Source organism: Lepisosteus platostomus, chromosome 8 (genome assembly GCF_059453375.1).
Source record: "Lepisosteus platostomus isolate fLepPlt1 chromosome 8, fLepPlt1.hap1, whole genome shotgun sequence".
NCBI classification, from domain to species: domain Eukaryota; kingdom Metazoa; phylum Chordata; class Actinopteri; order Semionotiformes; family Lepisosteidae; genus Lepisosteus; species Lepisosteus platostomus.
In genome coordinates this window covers 13236774-13255545 of record NC_142618.1, presented here as the reverse complement: position 1 = coordinate 13255545, position 18772 = coordinate 13236774, and the positions used below count along the sequence as shown (strand labels likewise).

Sequence of the window (18772 nt, the reverse complement as noted above, 5' to 3'; positions counted from 1 at the left end):
ACAAAATATTCTGTATTTACAAATATGGATGGACAGGAACAGGAGTATATGCCTGTAACTACGTCTGCTGGTTTCAGCTGCATTCTTCTCTCACTTTTCTACAGCAAAAACATCAAGTCTCAAGGGCAAGTGTTGGCAACTAATCGGAAGGTTGCGAGTTTAAATTCCAGGTGAGATACTGCAGCTGTTCCTCACCTCACCTGATCCAGCAACATACTAATCTGTAGGAATGGAGGTAACGTCACTTAGAATAAAAGCAACAGCCAAACTTAATCTTTTTTTATGTATCAATTCTAACTCGGGTCTAGCACAACAATTTCAAACTGGATGTTACAACAACGACTTTAAGGAATCACCAGCAAAGGGTGAATTCTTAATGTCCCATCACAAGGCTGGAAGAGCAAGCAGTCCTACCTTCTCTGGCTTCTCGGTAAAGAGGAAGCCCTGGTAGAACTTGGTCTCGTTGAAGCTACAGCTGATGACGGCGATGGCACAGTTGTAAGCGGCACAGTGGTACTGTCTCCTTTCCTCCAGCAGCTGCGTCTCTCCCGCCATGTTCTCAGTGTAGGCCTCAAAGCAGGATCTGTGCAACACAACGGCACTTGATACTCAGGGTACTGTGTATACAAGTCCCTGTGATCTCAGTAAACAATGGAAGGCTCAAAAACTGAGCATTCAGTCCAGGGAAAATGATGGAATAATAATAACAACAATAATTCCTTAAATTTATATAGCCCTTTTCTAGAAACTCCACTCAAAGCACTTTACAAGTAATGGGGACTTCCCTCCTCCACCATTAATGTGCAGCCCCACCTAGATGATGCGACAGCAGCCATAGTGCACCAGTACACTCACCACACACCAGCTATAAGTGGGGAGGAGAACGGAGTCATGAAGCCATTTCAGAGATGGGGATTATTAGGAGGCCATGATAAAGACCAAAGGGATATTTGGGCAGGACACCGGAGTAGCACCACTACTCCTTTCGAGAAACACCCTGGGATTTTTCATGACAGTGAAACACAGCTCTTGCTCAGCCAGTCTAAGCTGTTCTCCATTTGGGTTGAACATCTAACTTGAAAGAAATGTGTGAACAGTCTTAAGGCATGGCCTCGGTTTTGTGTGTAACCACGAGACATGCAACATGACACTTTGGTTACTCCACAAAATGAGAGAACCAAGATTTAATTATTTTTTTATTTTGTCTCATATGTGACTTTTCTAAAATCGTGGCCCATCCATTAATGTCCGCAGGCACTCATAAGGTCTGGATGAGAAACGCCGATTAGAGCTTGGGTTAAAGCAGTGCTACCCCCTAGTGGCAAGAAATGTTGGTACTGCTTTCCAGAACTTTCCCAGAAGAACTTCACGCTAGGCCTTCTCATAGTTTTTCTTAACTTTTGAAGAATATACAATATTCTTCATAAATACTACTAATTAATAAATGAATAGTATAAGCAATAGTACTATAGTTCAATATTTTAGTTAAAGAACCTAGATCATACTATTTGTTATGTGAAATTACAAATGCATCATAGACACTAAAATCACTCATTACCTACATCTGCAACGACCTAGTCTAACTGCAGCAACTGATAAGAAAATATTATGTGTTTATGAACACAAACACCAGATTCCACTGAACATTTATAGATGTATTTAATTTATAATTTTCTAATAAGATAAAGTCTAATAGTGAAACGATGTGTGAAAGTATCATGATCGTGCAGGTTATCGCATGTCACTTCGACACTAGGGCGAGTTTGTCATTTGCTCTACCCAAAGGCTGCCAAGACAAAAAAATTAAGAGTTTATCAATCATGACACTAGACAACACCTGCCTTCTATCTTCCACTGGCAACAAAACGTTCAAACAACGTTAAAAGATTTTGTCTTGGAAGCGTTTTGCCAATTTTCTGCAAACTGCGATCCTTACTTCAAGAGGGTCTTTGAGAGTTCATTCCCTTCAGCTGCTCTGCTGGGGCCACAGAAGCCCTGGTTGATCTTGGATTCTTTGGAGTAAACCTCTTCCTTTGGCAGGCGTGAGTACAGAACCTCCAGCAGCTTGTAACAGCCATTCTTCTTTATGAGCTGGCCCTCGAACATCGCCTCATTTAACTGGAAAGTGGAAATCACTCACTGATTAATCAAAGCAGCGCAAACATTCTGGGGCGTTCTTGACTGGATGTTGGTTGTAGGCCATTCAAATGAAACAATACCACAACAGGCTTCCAAGATGCGAGATGACTGCTTTTAATAGGAATTATAACCCACTGCCAAACGATAACAGTTGTAAATCTGAAACAGACTGCATAATACATTCACCCAGCTACACAACACAATATGGTCTCCACAAAACAGGCCATTCAACAGATGCACTGCGATTTGGATTGGCACAACAAAGCCGGGGCAGCTCTCTGTACCTTTGTGAACCTGGCCTGCAGCGTTTCCATGACGCTGGCGATGGTCTTGCAGAAGAAGCCGCGCAGCGCGTCCGAGCTGCAGTGCAGGATGAGGGTCAGCAGCACACGGTCCAGCACTGCCTGACGCATGGCGCCGGAGGCCAGTTCTCCGGCCTGGAACATCTCGTACACGGTCTCCATCAGCACTACCTGCCGCTCGCAGCCGGACCTGGATGCGCACAGAACGAGGCCCTCAGGACAGGCATGATCAGGGCGGCGTTCTGGGGGCCGAGAACGCCCGAGATGCACAGCAACACGATCAGCAGATGGCCTCTATTATTTAGAAGGTCCAGAAAAAAGAAAACTACATCTCGGTTCCCCCCACCAGATAGATTCTTCCGATCTGTGGCTATTCCCAAGACTTCCTTGACATCAATCAAGTTTTAAAATCTGGTACTTTAAACTGTATCCTTAAATAATAAGAGTAATACCTTTTGGTCTACTGTAATGTGTCACTGAATACACTGATAATACAAGTTACAGGCTAAAGACATTCTGGATTCCTACTCTCAGTGAAAAGTCATATGAATTAAGAATATTCCGGGTGGCCTCTTGAATGCCGCAATCGGTAGTCGAGCTCTCCTGAGCTCTGTGGTTGCAGGTCTGAGCCCAGGTCATGCTCATTGTGACTGGGCTTTCCCAGGAAATGGGGTGCAACTGACCTGAGCGTCATTGAGGTTAGAGTGTAATTAGAGGGCCAGAGCTCTGCTGGCTCTCTGTGACCCCTGTGGCCTCCCAGGCACCTCTCTGCTGACAGAGGCTGAATCTGGCTGCTCTGTCTGTGATGTGTTAAAACAGAGATCTTACAAAATGTTGGTAATAGCTTGTTAAATTCAAAAGGCAACATTCCGAGATATTTGAGTATACGTCAGACATCACCTCCTTGCAATTCTCTTAAAACAGGCCTGGAAAAGTTCTTCTGTGACGTGCTTCTTATCCCGGCAAAGTATTTCCGCCATTAACTTCAAAAGCATTGGATTCTGGGACAGCTCCAAAGCATCTAAAAACTAAATATGAAGAAACAATAACAGTAAAAAGTAAGAATCACTAGATGAGCAGTCACATCGGTGAGTAGTTACAGACTTCAAATACTGGTCATATAAAGTGCTAACAAATGAAAAAGATCTAGATCTGGGATGTGCAATCCTGGTCAAGGAGGGTCAAAATGTCTGCAAGGTTTCTAGGTGTCTTTAGAACAGCAGCAACTGAAGTGCTAGGAGAAGCTGTTAAAGTGGGCCAGGTAACTATGAACCAGGTGGTTTGGCTCATTAGTTGAGCAGGAATGAAGACCTACAGACACAACGTCCTGATATCAGGACCAGAATTAGACACCCCTGCTCCAAATGACCAAGAAAAACGATTAGATTAGATTTACACACAGATACTGTGAATACAACATTGAGGTATCTTTGCCTGAATCATAATCATTTTCATGACTGATTGCATGACTAAAACGCGACAATATTTCCATAAAGGAGAACATGCATGTCTTTGTAAGTATTCAATGTTGTCGTCCTCACATCATCCAAACAGGACTGCAGGTTCTTAATTTCCATCCATGACTGACAGTGTGGTGGGGGAATGACTGGGGACTGTATTTAAGTCTCTTCCTCAAAATACTTCAAAAAGTTAGTGCAGGCTGCTTCTTTGTTAATCCAGACGAAATGGAAAGGATCCCATAACAGTGGTACAGGAGTTACCTTTTTAATTGTGTCGACATAGTTGTTGTAGCGCAGGGTGCCCTTGGGGAACTCATCAGAGGAAATGGGGAAGTGAGAGGCGACTAGCACTTCCAGGGCTCTCTGAAGTTCAGCCAGGGTGCTCTCGGGCAGGTTGGTGAAGAAAGGGAGGATGATCAAACCATGATTCTGTATTAAATAATGAATATCATCACATTTTGTGGAGAGCACGTTGTAGATACTCCTGTGCATTAAACTACAGGTGTCAAGAGTCGCAGATCTAAATGAAGTTGCAGAGTTATCTTGGGTTCTTACTCTATTGGGTTTTTTTTTTCCTCTTTCACAACCAGATTTGAAAACAAGAAATGAAAATCACCAGAGCAATGACAACTGAACAGGACAAAAGAATAGAATGTTGTACCTTGAGATTTAAAGGCAATGCAGAGTCAGTGATTAAGGCAGTGTAGGTGGTGAACACTGCTTCAAAAGCTTCATGGTTCACGTTAAAACAGACCGAGGAATCAATCTGTGGCAAAAAAACAACAACTATTAAATAATATCCACAATGAAATCAAAAGTACAGTTCTAAAAACTTTACCATAGTCCTACAATTCTAGAAAAGTTAGGTTAGATGTGTAAGTGATTTGATAAACTTTGGTGAAAGAAGCAATGAAAGAAATATTCAGATACAGTATTACAAATGACTCCTTATTCTACCTCTTAACAGCTGAATATCAGTGCATATTTTACAATGGGTGTCAGCTGAACACGGGTTGTGTTATACAGTTCACAGGAGTCAGTACCTGCAGCACTTTGGACAGCAGAGTCAGGGTGGCCATTTTGCTTTCTGATGTGGAGGCAGGGCTGCTCCACCAGGAGCCCAGGGAGCTCCAGGCCTGCGTCACCCTCTTCACCAGCTGGCGGCCTTGACTTTCCCTCACGGAGCGATCCCGAAAACTCTGGTCCAGCATGCCGTTCAGGACAGCGCTCACCTGCTCAGCCGCGCAACAGACAGCACATCACTGAGCGCCCATAAACGAGCTCCCCACCCTCACTCTGGAAAGTCAGCCCATCAGTATTTTTCTAGCGCGCATTTCAAAAGCAATGTCTTCATCAGGGATCCCTCTGTTCTCTTTAGAATTGCAATCCCTCTTTTCGATAAAAACCGAGTATGAAAATTCAGCTTTGAGAACCTCACAGCGCAAAGAAAAGATTTTGGTGTTTTGGTGTTTACGCCTTGATTTTACACACCGGGATCTCACCATTTTGGGATTTTCTGCTGCTAGTGACATGAGCTGTGGCACAGTGGAGTCGAGACTTCCGAGCAGCTCGATGTTGATGGTCTGCTGGAAGAGGCTGTAGAAGTACTCTCCGTGAGAAAAGCTGATGAAGTTCTTATCTGATGTTCCGGAGAGTGGCACCGACAGCATGATGGTATTCAATAGGAGGCTAACCAACTGCTCACTCTGAAAGGAATTCAAATCAGGATTCAGCATTAGTTTATATAGTGATAAAAGATTAGTAATGCACATAACCTGCTATGTCCTATTTGTTCTACATAGTAGATTAGAATTAAGACATACTTACAGTATGTACGTAGGGTATTACAATATACTGAGACCTGAGATTCTTGTTCCTGATAATATATTGCATAAACTGGAAAAATAATTTATATGTAGTGGACAATCATACTGAATGTTAACAGCATTTCTTAAAATATATCCCAAAAGAACAGAACACATTCTAACATAAGAAACAATCTCCACTAACGAAAATCCAGCAGCCGTAAAGAGGAGCTCAACGGGTTCAAGTGAGACTGTGCCAACACAGTGGATTAGGCTTCTGACAACAACCTTCTTTTGTGTGAAAATGTCCCATCATGGAAATCATACTTGATAATAAAAAGTGTCTGTACTCTGAACATTGCAGGATTAATCCTTGATGTATAAAAATTGGTTCCTTGCTATATTTTGTGCTACAGAAAGTGCAATATATGTTGTTTTTATGGTAAGATAATTTGAACCTATACCTTTTGGTAAAAGGTCATAAATTCTAATATTAAACAAAAACTTACTATGTTGTTAAGACTGTCACATTTTCCAATTGTTTTTTTTTTTATTAAACTAAGGGCGACATGATCATATACCATATTATTAATGGTGGTCAATGCTAAATATGAAAACACTCCCCACTCAGAAAAATAATTTGTAACTAAAAACTATTATTAGACATTTGTTTCTCTCTTCTCTGAGAGTGGGGTCTACATGCTGTCTTCGTATTTGGATGAAACAAATATGAGTTACACAGCCCACGTAAGGCAGGGAGCAGTAGGTAACAGGAAGACCCCCACCTGCCCTCCCAGTGAAAAGGCCAGCTGGAGGAGCCCATCTGCCAGCCTGCGGCTGCTGACGTCCATGGACGGGAGGGACTTCTTCTCGTCTCCTGGAGCGATCCCCTTGTACACCACCGAGAGCAGCTTGGACCCCAGGGACAGGCCAAAACTGGCTGCCTGCTCGAAAGCACAAATGGCACGGTCTGGTTCCCGACAGCCTAACTGCTGACAGCAATACAGCCCTGGCATATCACCCATGACATATTAGACCGAGATTACAGATTATAATTCTGAAACAGGCCAAGGACAAAAAAATCTATTCACTGCTCTGTATTGGGATGATTTAAAGGTGAGTCGGTCATGCAATAAGCAAAATAATTCTTTGCTCAGATGGCCACACTTCCAGATCCCCCTAAATGTACTGCATACTGCATAGCTTTATCTATTAAATCAACCATCTAAGTACTAAATGTGCTAAAAAAGTTACTGCAATAAAGAACGCTATGAACCCCCCCCCCCTTCCCATCATGGGCACAATGTAGTTTCCAAAGATGACCTTTACCTGGCTCTGTAGGGTGGAATTGAGCAGCCCAGCTCTGTGAAGCTGCTTGCAGGCAGAGAGGACCAAGGCCAGCCTGGCGTGCTCAGACCGGGCCTCAGAACCGTACAGGTCCACAGCACACAGCTGCTCCACACTGGGGGAAGATGGAAAGAATCAGCTTTGAACTCAAATACACACAGAACTGGTCTCAGACTCCTATCAAGCAGAGAATTTCATGTGCGCCACAACAGCACACACAATACTAAAAACTGCTACAGGTTCAAAGATCATACTGTCTCTACTTATTCTCACACTTTCTTGAGTTATGAGCAAAACAGAAATATATGATTGAGAATAAGCATATTACTGAGGATAAAAATTTACAACTAATAGTGGTCAAATTAAAACGTTCGTTTAGCCTGAAGTGTCCATATCCATGTTGCTGATAGCATGGTTTTTACTTGTAAAGAACACAGTGACACCACCATAAACACATGTGAAATTTCAGGGATGAGTATTCATCTGCTACAGTTTGGATTTCAGAAATGACAAAAACAGCCTCATAAATGTCAGTTGTGTCATAAATGTAATCATAAATAAAACTGATCTGTTGTAAAAATGAACTAAAAATTCCTGTTACATTAAAGCAGCATGTTTATAACCAAGCTTTGGATTTATGGCACAAAAGATTTAATACCATATGGTTCTATTTATTCCTAGGAGGAAAAAAAAAGAAAAAAAACATATGAAGTAAAAGTCACAGAACCAAAATTATTATAGAAGTTCAACATTTTCAGTTGACTCATTCACTTTTTTCTTCTTCTTCGAGGTCCTTAAAAAGATGGAGTAAATGTCACTAACTTTTGTTGGGAGACTCTCCTCCTGATGCTCTGTTCCAGCTGGGTTTTGTAGGGAGACTTCAGCAGAGCCTTCAGGATGTGCACACAGACCTCTGGGAGATTAGTCATCACCTCCACGTCTGCCATGTTAAACCCAATGCTTGAGGGCTCACATACTGTGGTGGCAATGAGCTCAAAAAAGGTCAGGTGTAGGATATCCCTTTCCAGAATCTGAAAAGGCAAACACCTGTGAACTATGGTTGGAACACATATTCTATTATGAAGGCAAGCACATTGAGCATAGTTTGCATAGTAAAAAAAAAATCTCCTGATTCCATTCCTGTTTATAAATAAGTTACTTTCAAGACACCCATTTGTATTTTAAAGAATGCTGGTCTTGAGGAGCCTCCTCTATCTAGATCTTACAGGTTACTCTATAGACTTTTGTCAGCTACTGATTAATGGAAAACGAATTTGTTTCCTATGAGGATAATTAAGCTCCTCGAGGTGCACTAAATAACTAAATAGTTGCCGCTCCCATTGCAATCTAAATTAGATCGTCCCATGTCTTTTGAGATTGTGGTTTAGTGATGACCCACACAACCTGTTGTGATGGGGTTCTTTGGGAATGGAGGGAGAGCCCCTGTTTTAGTGAAGAGAAAAACAGAGCCCCAAAAAATGTTTAAATCTTTTGTGCCCTGGGAGAAAATCTGGGGGGGGAGGGGCAAAACTATTTATGCCTAAATAATTTGGGTGAATTTGCCTGTATCTGTTCTTTACCTTCCAGAAATCCTGCGAACACTTGTCGAGGACCATGGTGACAAATTCCATCAAGCGCACTATGATTGTCCCCTTACAGTAGTTATAATCTTCCCTCTCCCTTGGGCTGAACAGGGATCCCTCAGGCCCTGACGAGAAACAGCGCTCGGCAGCGGAGATGTCCTGCATGGTCAGTTCCGCTATGAAGAACCCAATGGCTTTCAAGAAGCTGGACTTCTCTTGCGTGCCTGGGAGAGGGGGGGGGAGTGAGGACGAGGGAGAAGGACACATCATGGCAGCGGCACCTCCAGGAAAGCGGACGCAGAGCGGAAGGAGATGAGAAAGCACTTTGCTCACCCAGTATCTGCTGGGGCTTGACGAAGTGCAGCCCAATGAAGGTGTTGTAGCAGTCGAGGGCGGCCAGCAGCAGGTCCATCCACTGCAGGGCGGCTCGGACGCTGAAGGAGCCCTGCAGGTCCCGCAGGGTCGCCTGAGAGAGGAGGCCCGACGAGTCTCCATCGCAACGCCCCGCGCCCTCGAACCTGCGGATCAGGAACCCCAACCCCTCGTCCTTGAGGATGTCTTCCAGCCACGCCGCGGGGTTTTTGCCTCCTGCACAAACATGGAAGCGGGTTTCAAGGGACGAAGAGGGAATCGCGTGCCGCTTCCGCGGAAATTTCCCGCACATCTCTGCAGTCAAAACCACGAATCCAGTGGCGAGAGACACCAACGGCGCATAATAAAACCACACTTGTCTGCAGCATGTTAGTTACCTGGCAGCAAGGGCACAAATTCGTAAAACAGTTCCATGCACTTGTGCCTGCACTCCGTTTGAGGACGTCCGCACTGTACCAGCAGCCACATGACTACGTCAGTCAAACTCACGGGCTTGTCTGGAGGGAAACCCCTGGCAATACAAGAAAAAGCCACAAGGTAACGAGCAAAGACTTCAAACCTGGTCTTGGAAATTGTAGAAATAAGAGTACTCACTTTACATGCTAATATTTTCCCTTTAATCTTTTAATGGGCTTTAGTAATCGCACAATACTTCAAAAGATTTTTTTATTGACATAAAAAATAAGAAACTAATTCTTGCCCAAGAACTGCGTTGTGAGTTAGCGGAATGTCTAACACGTCACTGGATAAAAGAATATTTAACCCCACTGCTCACAAGACTAATAAACCTGCAAACCTGGGCACACGTCTCCTTGAGCTCTTATTAAGAGTTGCAGCCTTATGCTTGATGATTCTCTTCAGGTGGTCAATGGCACCACTGCACTGTTGTAACGTCCCTGGGGGAGGGACAGATTCAGGTCAGTAAAACGAGACATATTATCACAGCTCAGCAGAAACACGTAGAAGAGTAAACCAGGAAAACAACTGACCTAAAGACTTTTCATCCGAATGCGCAAGAGCGAGGCTTTCCACAAATATAACCAGAGCTTCGAAGACAAACATGTCCACCAAAGAACTCTCCTCTCTGCAAAGAAACAGATAAGCTGTCAAATTAAAGACATTTACCTTCAACAATGTCTTAAATTTGTGCCCTGCTGAAATTAAGTCATGTTGAAAATATATTTGATATTCGTAAGAGGTTAAGGCAGCACAGTGACATGGCAGTCTTGTCAGCCAGTCAGTTTCTCCTAAAATCCCCTACTTTTTGGTTTTAGAGAAAATAAACATTGAAGGTTAACCCATTAGCTCACATTTTCACAGCGACTGTATTGCATCTATTCTTTTTCAAGGTTATTACTATTAAATTTGCCATCTGATAAGTCAGAATTACTGTATCTTTATAACCCCAGTTAAGAATAACTATGAACAAAGGCAATTAAAGTAAACAAAACATACAATCTAAACATCAGTACATACAGTAATGTGACGTTTTCCCGAACAGGAAATGTAGGAAACGAGCTAGTTTTAACCTGAACTGCTTGTAGATGTTATTAAAGGCCAGGGCAGCTCCCAGCCTCTTGAAGACATTGGGATGCAGGGCAAGGCTATAGAGCCGTTTGAACAGAGACTTGGTGTTCGCTGGGCTCTTCTCCTGTTGTTTTGGGGTCGTCTGCTTGATTGACCACTTCAGAAACTCCTGAATGCACTGGCCACAGAAGTCCCGCAAAGTGCTGTCCACTGGATCCACTATGCCATCCTTTCAGTGAACCAAGGAGAGCTTATTAAAATGCAACACTCTCCAGAAAAAAGGTGCAAAAATGTCTCACATAACAAATGGGGTAATACTACAAAGGAGAAGTGTCTAATTCAGAAGGACGTGGTAGCAATCTGAAACACTTTAGAACTGGACTGAAATGCAACATGCCTGGTCTCATTTTCTTAGATGGCACAGTTATTCAGGGCCACTTAAATAGGGTGCAAACCTACAATACGGATAAGTGCAAGAAAAACAGAATAGTACAAATCAAAATACCCAATCACAAAGATAAATGACACATCATTACACTAAATCCTCGCTTTAACAGACTTTTTGGATTTAATAGACAAACTCTGGTAAAGAGGGGTGATGTCCGAAAAAGGCACGTCGGTAGTGCTGTGTTGTGATCTGTAACCGATACACTGGCCAAACAATAAAACTGGATTTTGAATGTGGTGATGGATGGCTTTGGATATTTTCTAAACATCACGGTTGAGTGAGTAGAAGAACCTATGGTGAAGATTTAAGTCAACCTACTGAAGACACAGAACTGTTCCGTCAGAAATTGAATAAATTGCTCCAAGATGAATGCAAATTATCCCAACTGTACAATGCTGACAAGACTTGTCTCTTCCGGGTCCGCTCCCAGAAAATACTCAAGCACTAGACGCCAGGACGTGAAATCAGCAGGGAAAGGAACTCCGTGTACAAATACTGACACCTTACACAGACATGACATCTGTATCTGTCAGCAAGAGACAGAGACTGAGGGTTATCAATAATATAATGAATGAACTTCCAGTTTTCTATTACCAGTCCACCGAAGTTTCTGACACTTTTTCTTGCCAGTAAAGCGATTTTTTTAGCTTAACATATCGCAAGAGCAAATTAATGAACAACTGGCAATACTGGACATCCCTTTCCCACTGTTAATCTGGTAAAGTGAGAGAATACTTTACTGTAATACCATACAATACAATGTATTTATATACACTTTACAGTGCAGTGATATATGGATAGTGCAGATAGGTATTAACACACCTAGAGAGCATATGTAGCAATTATATAGAAAAAATATAGCGTATATGTTTTCTTCTCACATAATAGCATATTTTGGGGCTGAAAAAACAACATTTGTGATTTAATGGACATTTAGCAATAATGGACACCTCTTTCCGACAGTGCATTAAACTGAAGAAATGTGGTCGTATTCAACACCAGACAATTACTTACCAGAATGGCTTCCAGAATAGCCACTGTGTCCTGGCTCTCAAACTTTCTGTTGTTGGTGAACCAGTGAATGAGTTGCATGACCAGGGGCTCGTACAGCTGTCTTGTCACCTGGAGCAAAACGCACATGAGACACCCAGATACCTTCGAACATATACTTGCACATCCCCATACTGACCAGGATTACTGAAGGTTTTTGTATGAAACACATCATGCACAGCTGAAGCAAGGGACGCAAGGCGACAATTTTAACAGCGCACTGTGCTGTTCAATTCGCACAGAAACCAGCTGAGTTCGCTCAGTGTAAGTTACCTGGTCGACATCACAGGCCAGCTGCAGCAGTACAGGGAAGATGCGCTTGTGCAGCTTGTACATGGGAGGAGAGGACTTCTCTCCCTCAGGGATCTGAGAGCCCTTCCCCAGCATACAGACAACCACGCTGTGCAGGAGCTCGCAGGCTGCCACCTGTGGAGCACCAGAGGTACTGCAGGTCACCCAGCACAACCGTTATATACAGTAGGCTTCTTACAGCCTATCTTCACACAGCCACCAAATACCTGCATGTAGTGCCTGCAAATAAAGTCTCATCTTCAAGAAAATCTTTGACGTGTCTAAAAACAGCACCCTAAAACTGAGATACAGAAGAACATAGGAATGGTAACAAACAAGGGGAGGCCATTTAGTGAGTCATTCATTTTGAATAAATAAAACTCTCCAGTTAAATTTAATTAAATTTGAACCAAAACATAAAAACGAATTTTCTTAGTTGTTTCATGAATTCCAATGTTTTTGCTTTTTTAAAACTTACAATTGTAAAACAAGATCATTAATGCAGAAAATGGTATTAGTTTAACACAGATATTAAATGCTTTTCCAGGTACATATACTGGAAAACAGAAATAAAACTAGTAACCTTTAGAAGGAAATGAAGGACATAAAACAGACATTAGGGTAAATGATTTGAGCATTGAAATAGGTACTTTTGTAACCTTTAACAGAAATGTAAAAAATACTCAAGGAATATTAAATATAATACTGTATTACAGATACCTTCACTAAAAAAAACAGGTTTTAGGATTGAGTGGCAATTCTGGAATATTTTACTAAACCATCTGGACAAAAATGATCTTCTCAGGTGTGAAATGTTTTTGTTACCCGCGGGGCTTTCTGTTGGGGAACTATAAATTTCAGGTTGCAGCCTGTGAAGTTTCGGCCTTTTAGAAGACTCACTAACAATCAGTTTGCTATATTACAAGATCACTTATATATGGATTCATCTGGCTCGTTCGTTTTTAATTTCATTACACAGGAGGTCAATGACTTTTAACTGGAGGGTTGCAGAATTCCCAACCAAATAAAAATGACAAACAACCCCAGAGGGGGTTTTGAAACATCCGAAACTAAAATTATCCTCAAACTTGGATCACACCTCCCCTCTCCTTTCAATGATTGACTCATCTTCTTCTAAAATCTCTCCACCTGCAGATTTCACCTGCCCACACCACTCCTCCTGTTCTCCTTTAGTTTGGACACTCACAATATGCCCATTTCCCTGCTGCGCCCTGCCCCTTCCTACCCACTCTGACGTTTGTTTTCCTACGCAACTTTCCCTCTTTGCCTCACAACTGAAGAAGGCTCCACAGCCTAAACTTTGCGTTTCTGTTCTTTACCTTTCAGCACAGAACGAACTTTTTCCTTTGCAGCCTATGCATGCTGACGCAGCTACCGACTCAACAAAAAACAACAGTTTTGTCATTAGCCAACAAAAAGGGAGTTTTGTTCTTATTATAACGCAAGCCAAAATGCAAGAAGGAAGCCAGGAACCCTTAAATACTTTCCTTTTGAATTTCAGCACCATTACAGTTGTGTATTATAAGGTTGTGTCTCAATTGACCAAAACTTGGCCACGCATAGACACGCAGAACAGACAGTGCTCAAGCTGAGTGAAAGGCAACACCTGCAGTGTGTTCCCTTGCTCTCTAATCCCTGATGGTGAAGTCAAGAGCAATACTGTACTTTTGTCTGCCGGTCGCTTGTGGAGAGAGCCAGTTCCGTGATGCGAGGTAGGAAAGCGTCCAGGTAGATAACTGGTTTCATATCTGCGAATGGCACTGCAAAAGTGAGGCGCTTCTCTGAATCCCACGCCACGAACTTCTTCATCATTTCTTCAGCAGAAGCGGCTAAAACAACAAGGATATTTTACTATGTACTGTGAATACAGTTATCCTCCCCCCATGAAATACAAAATACTGAATATATCCATCCATTTTCTGCTTCCTTCAATTCAGGGTGGCAGGTGAGATGGGGATTATCTCAGGAAGGAAAAGGGGCTGAAGGCAGGGTACACCCTGGACACGACGGCAGTCTGTTGCAGGGCAGACTGATAAAGACACTTATGCTCCTCCTCATAGCAGGGCCAACTAGCCTACCAGTATGTCTTTGAACTGTGGGTGGAAACTGGAGGACCCGGAGGAAACTCACACAGACGTGGGGAGAACACCTGCAAAAATTCCACCTTTGAAAGGGGTGAAAGTGAGAGCCATCAGTCACACCTGTTTCTATGAGTGCAGAGAGACAGGCGGCAGAATCAGGTAAAAGTAACTCACCTGTAACGAGGCTCCTGTTGAGCTGCCCACCCAGGTGCCCAAGCAGCCTCACAACTCTGCGCCTCACTACAGCACTGGGAGAGTCTTCAGCCTGTGAGGAGCAGAGCAAAGTGTCATTTCTGATCCTGTTACTGGATCAAGAGATCAGCGCTGACACAAGAATGGCTGAGAATCTCGGAGGCTTGCTGCAAGAGTCTTTAATTCAGGCTTCGCTTAATAAATACATTAAGCAGAAGTATTTTTTCCCACCAGCTCTTGGAGGTTAGATCAGGGCCGCAGGGGCGCCTATCCGGCCAAGCGAGGGAAGAATGGTAGGATACGCTTTGGAGGGGACACCACGATCTCAGGGCTTGCACAGACATAAACATAGAAATTCCCAGGCTCAAACCAGGACCGATTTTCACAGAAGCCAATTAACTTACCTGTATGTCTTTGGACTGTGGGAGGAAACCAGAGCAAACCTGGGGAGAACATACAAACTCCACACAGACAGAACGCCAGGTCCGGACCTGAACCCAGGGAATACTAACCACTGCACCGCTATGCCACCCCATCTGAATCTGTATTCCCGTATTTACAAATACAGTCATGATCATCAGTTTACACATGGGAATGATATTTATATTATTCGCCTGCTTCAGAAACTGCATTTCCCCCAAAGACAGCCCTGCTTTGCTAATTACTCCCTTTCTGCAACTGGCCTCTAACTTTCAACAATCCCTCCAAAACAAACAGTGGAATATTCTACTTTCATGGGTTACATTTGGGTTACCCAACAACTCTAAAAACAAAAAGCAGACGTCGATGCAATATGGTTTCAGGACATCTGCCATCTTGGAAAAGTATTTTAATCGACCAAATATTAGTGACACCACAGCCAAGGTTACATCAATGGACAAAGCCAGACACTGGCCAGAAAAACATACTAGCTAGCAAACCTGATCACACTTCACAGTATATTTTTTGCATATATATTAGTTTGCAAAAGACAATGAACAGATGAAAACAAAAACTGAATGTTTCCCAACTATTAAACTATTGCTAATGGAGCAGTAACTGCAGCACATTTACAAAACACAGTATGTAATGTCTTTCTCCCATTTGTTACAGTGCAATCATTACCATCGAAAGGTGCTTGGTTCTCTTCAGGAGCCTCAGAAGAACTCTGCCATAACCTTTCTCCGCACCACTGGACAGACACATCACCTCCCAGGTATTCTGGTCACTGCCTGCAATCACAGAGCTGCTCAGTAACCTACACACCGTCCGTCAGGGCCACAGGTCCCCCAGAGGTGAGATACCAGAGGATCCTCCATGATCTCACACATTCATATTTCAATATCACGGAAAAGGCAAAAAAAAAAAAAGAATTATTTTACGAAACAAAACCTGTTAAGCAGGTCTTAACACCCTTTAGGTTTACTTATACCGTGACCTAGGACATTAAACTAGAAGCATAAGCAATTAGTGGGACTTTTGGAGCTGTCAAGTCCAGTGCAAGGGCAGCACAGGAAAGCGACGACACTTCAACAAAAAGCTTCCACAACAGAAAGCCGAGGGCGAGGCGCTGCCCTGGCTGACGCCGGGGCCCTGCTGGATCACCGTTGGAAGCGGCTGTCTTCAGGTAGCCGTCCAGGCAGGGCAGCACATCCCTGTAGAGAGGCTGGATGAGAGGCTGGGAGATGCGCGACGACCACTCTTCCAGAGCATCCAGGGCGGCGCTGGCTAGGGGTGTGTGACTCAGGCCCAGCTTCAGGGCAGTCTGGGTGGGAGGCAAAAACAGCCATGAGCCAATACCCTCTTTTCTGGTGAGCACAAAACCTCTATATTCACTGCATAATAAAAACAACAAAAACATATTCACTTCAGAGTTACACATTTTTAATACCTACATCTCGGGAAAAAAAACCAATGGGTCTTGCAATTACTAAAAGCTGATGTTACAAGCGTATAACAAGCGTGGTTTAGGTTTAGGCCGCTTATATCCAAGATCAGCCATCAGGAACAACTTATATGCTTATAAACAACTTATATGAAAAAATTTGTATATAACAACTTGCACATTGTTGTCTCTGTCTTCCTTTTCTTAAACAATCGTATTGTTGTTTTTTGCACTACTTACCGTCTGAGAGCTAGCTAAATAGCATTTCGTCATACGATATACCTGTGTATGGGTATAATGACAATAAACTTGAACTTGATATCTTTGCCTTTTCCACCTCGATATCAACCCTTGACTTCTGAAAGCTTCATTAACAGAAAAAAGTCCCCACCTGCAGGGCAGGAACGTAGGCCTTGATGTCGAGAGCCACAATATCATGATGAAGGGAGAGCACAAAGGTCAGGCAGGACGCGAGCAGCTCGTCTTTGTACTGCTTCATCCTCACCGAGACCTGGAGGAGAGTCACAACGCGCACTGAGCTGGCCTTCAAAACCCGCCCATACCCTACCTCACTTCTCTGCTTAATCACATTAGAAGCACATCCCCCGACTGAGGGTCAACATTAAACAGGAATGTACGTACGCTACTTCCAAACCATGACTGGGAAAACAAAACTACAAAAAATATTCAACAAAAAGGTTGAATATTGGCTGACTTACCTCCTTTCCAAACTTTGCAAAGAGGGCGAAGCAAGCATACTTCTCAGGGTCCTGGGGGTTCGGTTGAAAGCTTTTGGGGCTCACTCCCTGCCAGGCACAAAACAGGGAAAGCATTAATTACAACCAGCAATCCCCAAGAGGTGTAATGTGTACCATAGTAGAAATAAAAATATATATGTTTACCTCACACATTCATCAGGATATAGCATGAAGTACAAGTTCACTTCTACTCTCCCCCTCAGTTTGTTACCTCCTCAACATTAACAGCAGCCTCATCAAATCAGCACAAGATTTACAGATCCTTCCAATAAACAGGCCAATCATCCGATATGCGTCTCAGTGATTTGGTTCTTCTGGCCATGTTATCCTGTGGGAACTAACCGATGAAGCGCGACAGAAATACCTTGAAATACTTGATCTTCTTCGCAATCTTCATGGCGACGGAGAGCAGCTTGTAGAACCCACTGACCAGAGGGAATCTGGTGGACTGGAGAATGATCTCGTGCCCGAGTGGGTAGACCCACTGCTCGAAGAACTCGACGTGCTTCTTCAAAAGCAGCTCGCTGCAGGAAAAAAACAAAGCCCACGAGACATTGCTGCTGACTGACTGACTGACTCACGCCAAAACCGTTCTTTCTGTAGTGCAACACACATCCTGCATCGATATTAAGCCTTGAAAAGTTAGCCCATCATTTACGCATTTTTGTTAAGACAGGTTTGTAAACGCTTGGGCCACACTGCCAGGAATCATATGAATGTTTAGAAGACAGGTTTCATTTCTTTGTACAAGTTGGGGTTTTTCCGTGCTAGGTAACAATCACTAAGCTATACTAATTTCATGCACCAAAATCCTCACGTTTTCTGTGTTACTTTGAATCACCACAGAATACATACACCTCCACCTAATGCAGTTATTGAAGACTCACGATTACAGTGAAACCTAGTTACTCCTTCAGCCCTGTGCTGTGTTACCAAGAGGAGATTCAGTCACAACAAGTCAAAAGGTCTCGACAAAAGTGTACTCCTTCTGATCCTTAGTTATGATAACCCATCACACAGTAGCATCCCCAGGAACAGCCTCTTCATCCTTCTTCACTGTTGTCAAGCTCCGAGATCCGTTTACACTTATTTTCACTCCCTCTGCACTTGGTGAATCAAGACTGTTGTTTGTTAATGGATCTGGATTACCCTGAATGCTATATAATCTACCTGAAAATACCTCTCTGGAAAATTAATTGAACATTTTCATCCACCCATAGATTTTGTATATTTCATGTAAAATGTTGTGAATGGTAGGGAAGCTGATAGTATACATTACAATTAATCTGCAATAGCCTACTGTTTCAGAGAAAAGGGTCCAAATGCTCATGACTGATTTTGGCTGATCGGGACATCTACCTGCAGAACTCCACCAGGTTGATAAAAGCAGTGAAGTCTTTAGGTTTGCTGGGCAGGAGGTGAGCCGTTGGGTCAGAGGAGGGAATGACCATGCTGGAGATGACATCACTCTCTTCCTGCGAGGAGAATGCAGTGGTCAAATCCTTACTGGGTATAAGCCAAGAACAAGCACC

General features: G+C 43.1%; 1 protein-coding gene across 1 annotated transcript in view; it reads right to left on the bottom strand.

Annotated features, from left to right (window-relative positions):
* Positions 1-18772, bottom strand: part of prkdc (protein kinase, DNA-activated, catalytic subunit) — a 65392-nt gene that overhangs the window by 34753 nt on the left and 11867 nt on the right. Inside the window, exons 17-43 of the mRNA XM_088642476.1 lie at positions 18600-18715; positions 17605-17764; positions 17202-17288; positions 16874-16993; positions 16203-16362; positions 15723-15829; positions 14601-14691; positions 14011-14174; positions 12307-12459; positions 11998-12105; positions 10538-10764; positions 9998-10092; positions 9805-9904; positions 9386-9519; positions 8970-9224; positions 8634-8860; positions 7876-8084; positions 7036-7168; positions 6492-6650; positions 5404-5607; positions 4945-5133; positions 4563-4667; positions 4163-4330; positions 3342-3469; positions 2424-2631; positions 1937-2118; positions 415-583 (exon numbers count right to left, since the gene is read on the bottom strand). Of these exons, the coding sequence (XP_088498602.1) occupies positions 415-583; positions 1937-2118; positions 2424-2631; positions 3342-3469; positions 4163-4330; positions 4563-4667; positions 4945-5133; positions 5404-5607; positions 6492-6650; positions 7036-7168; positions 7876-8084; positions 8634-8860; positions 8970-9224; positions 9386-9519; positions 9805-9904; positions 9998-10092; positions 10538-10764; positions 11998-12105; positions 12307-12459; positions 14011-14174; positions 14601-14691; positions 15723-15829; positions 16203-16362; positions 16874-16993; positions 17202-17288; positions 17605-17764; positions 18600-18715 (4158 nt within the window). The remainder of the gene's footprint in view (positions 1-414; positions 584-1936; positions 2119-2423; positions 2632-3341; positions 3470-4162; positions 4331-4562; positions 4668-4944; positions 5134-5403; positions 5608-6491; positions 6651-7035; positions 7169-7875; positions 8085-8633; positions 8861-8969; positions 9225-9385; positions 9520-9804; positions 9905-9997; positions 10093-10537; positions 10765-11997; positions 12106-12306; positions 12460-14010; positions 14175-14600; positions 14692-15722; positions 15830-16202; positions 16363-16873; positions 16994-17201; positions 17289-17604; positions 17765-18599; positions 18716-18772) is intronic.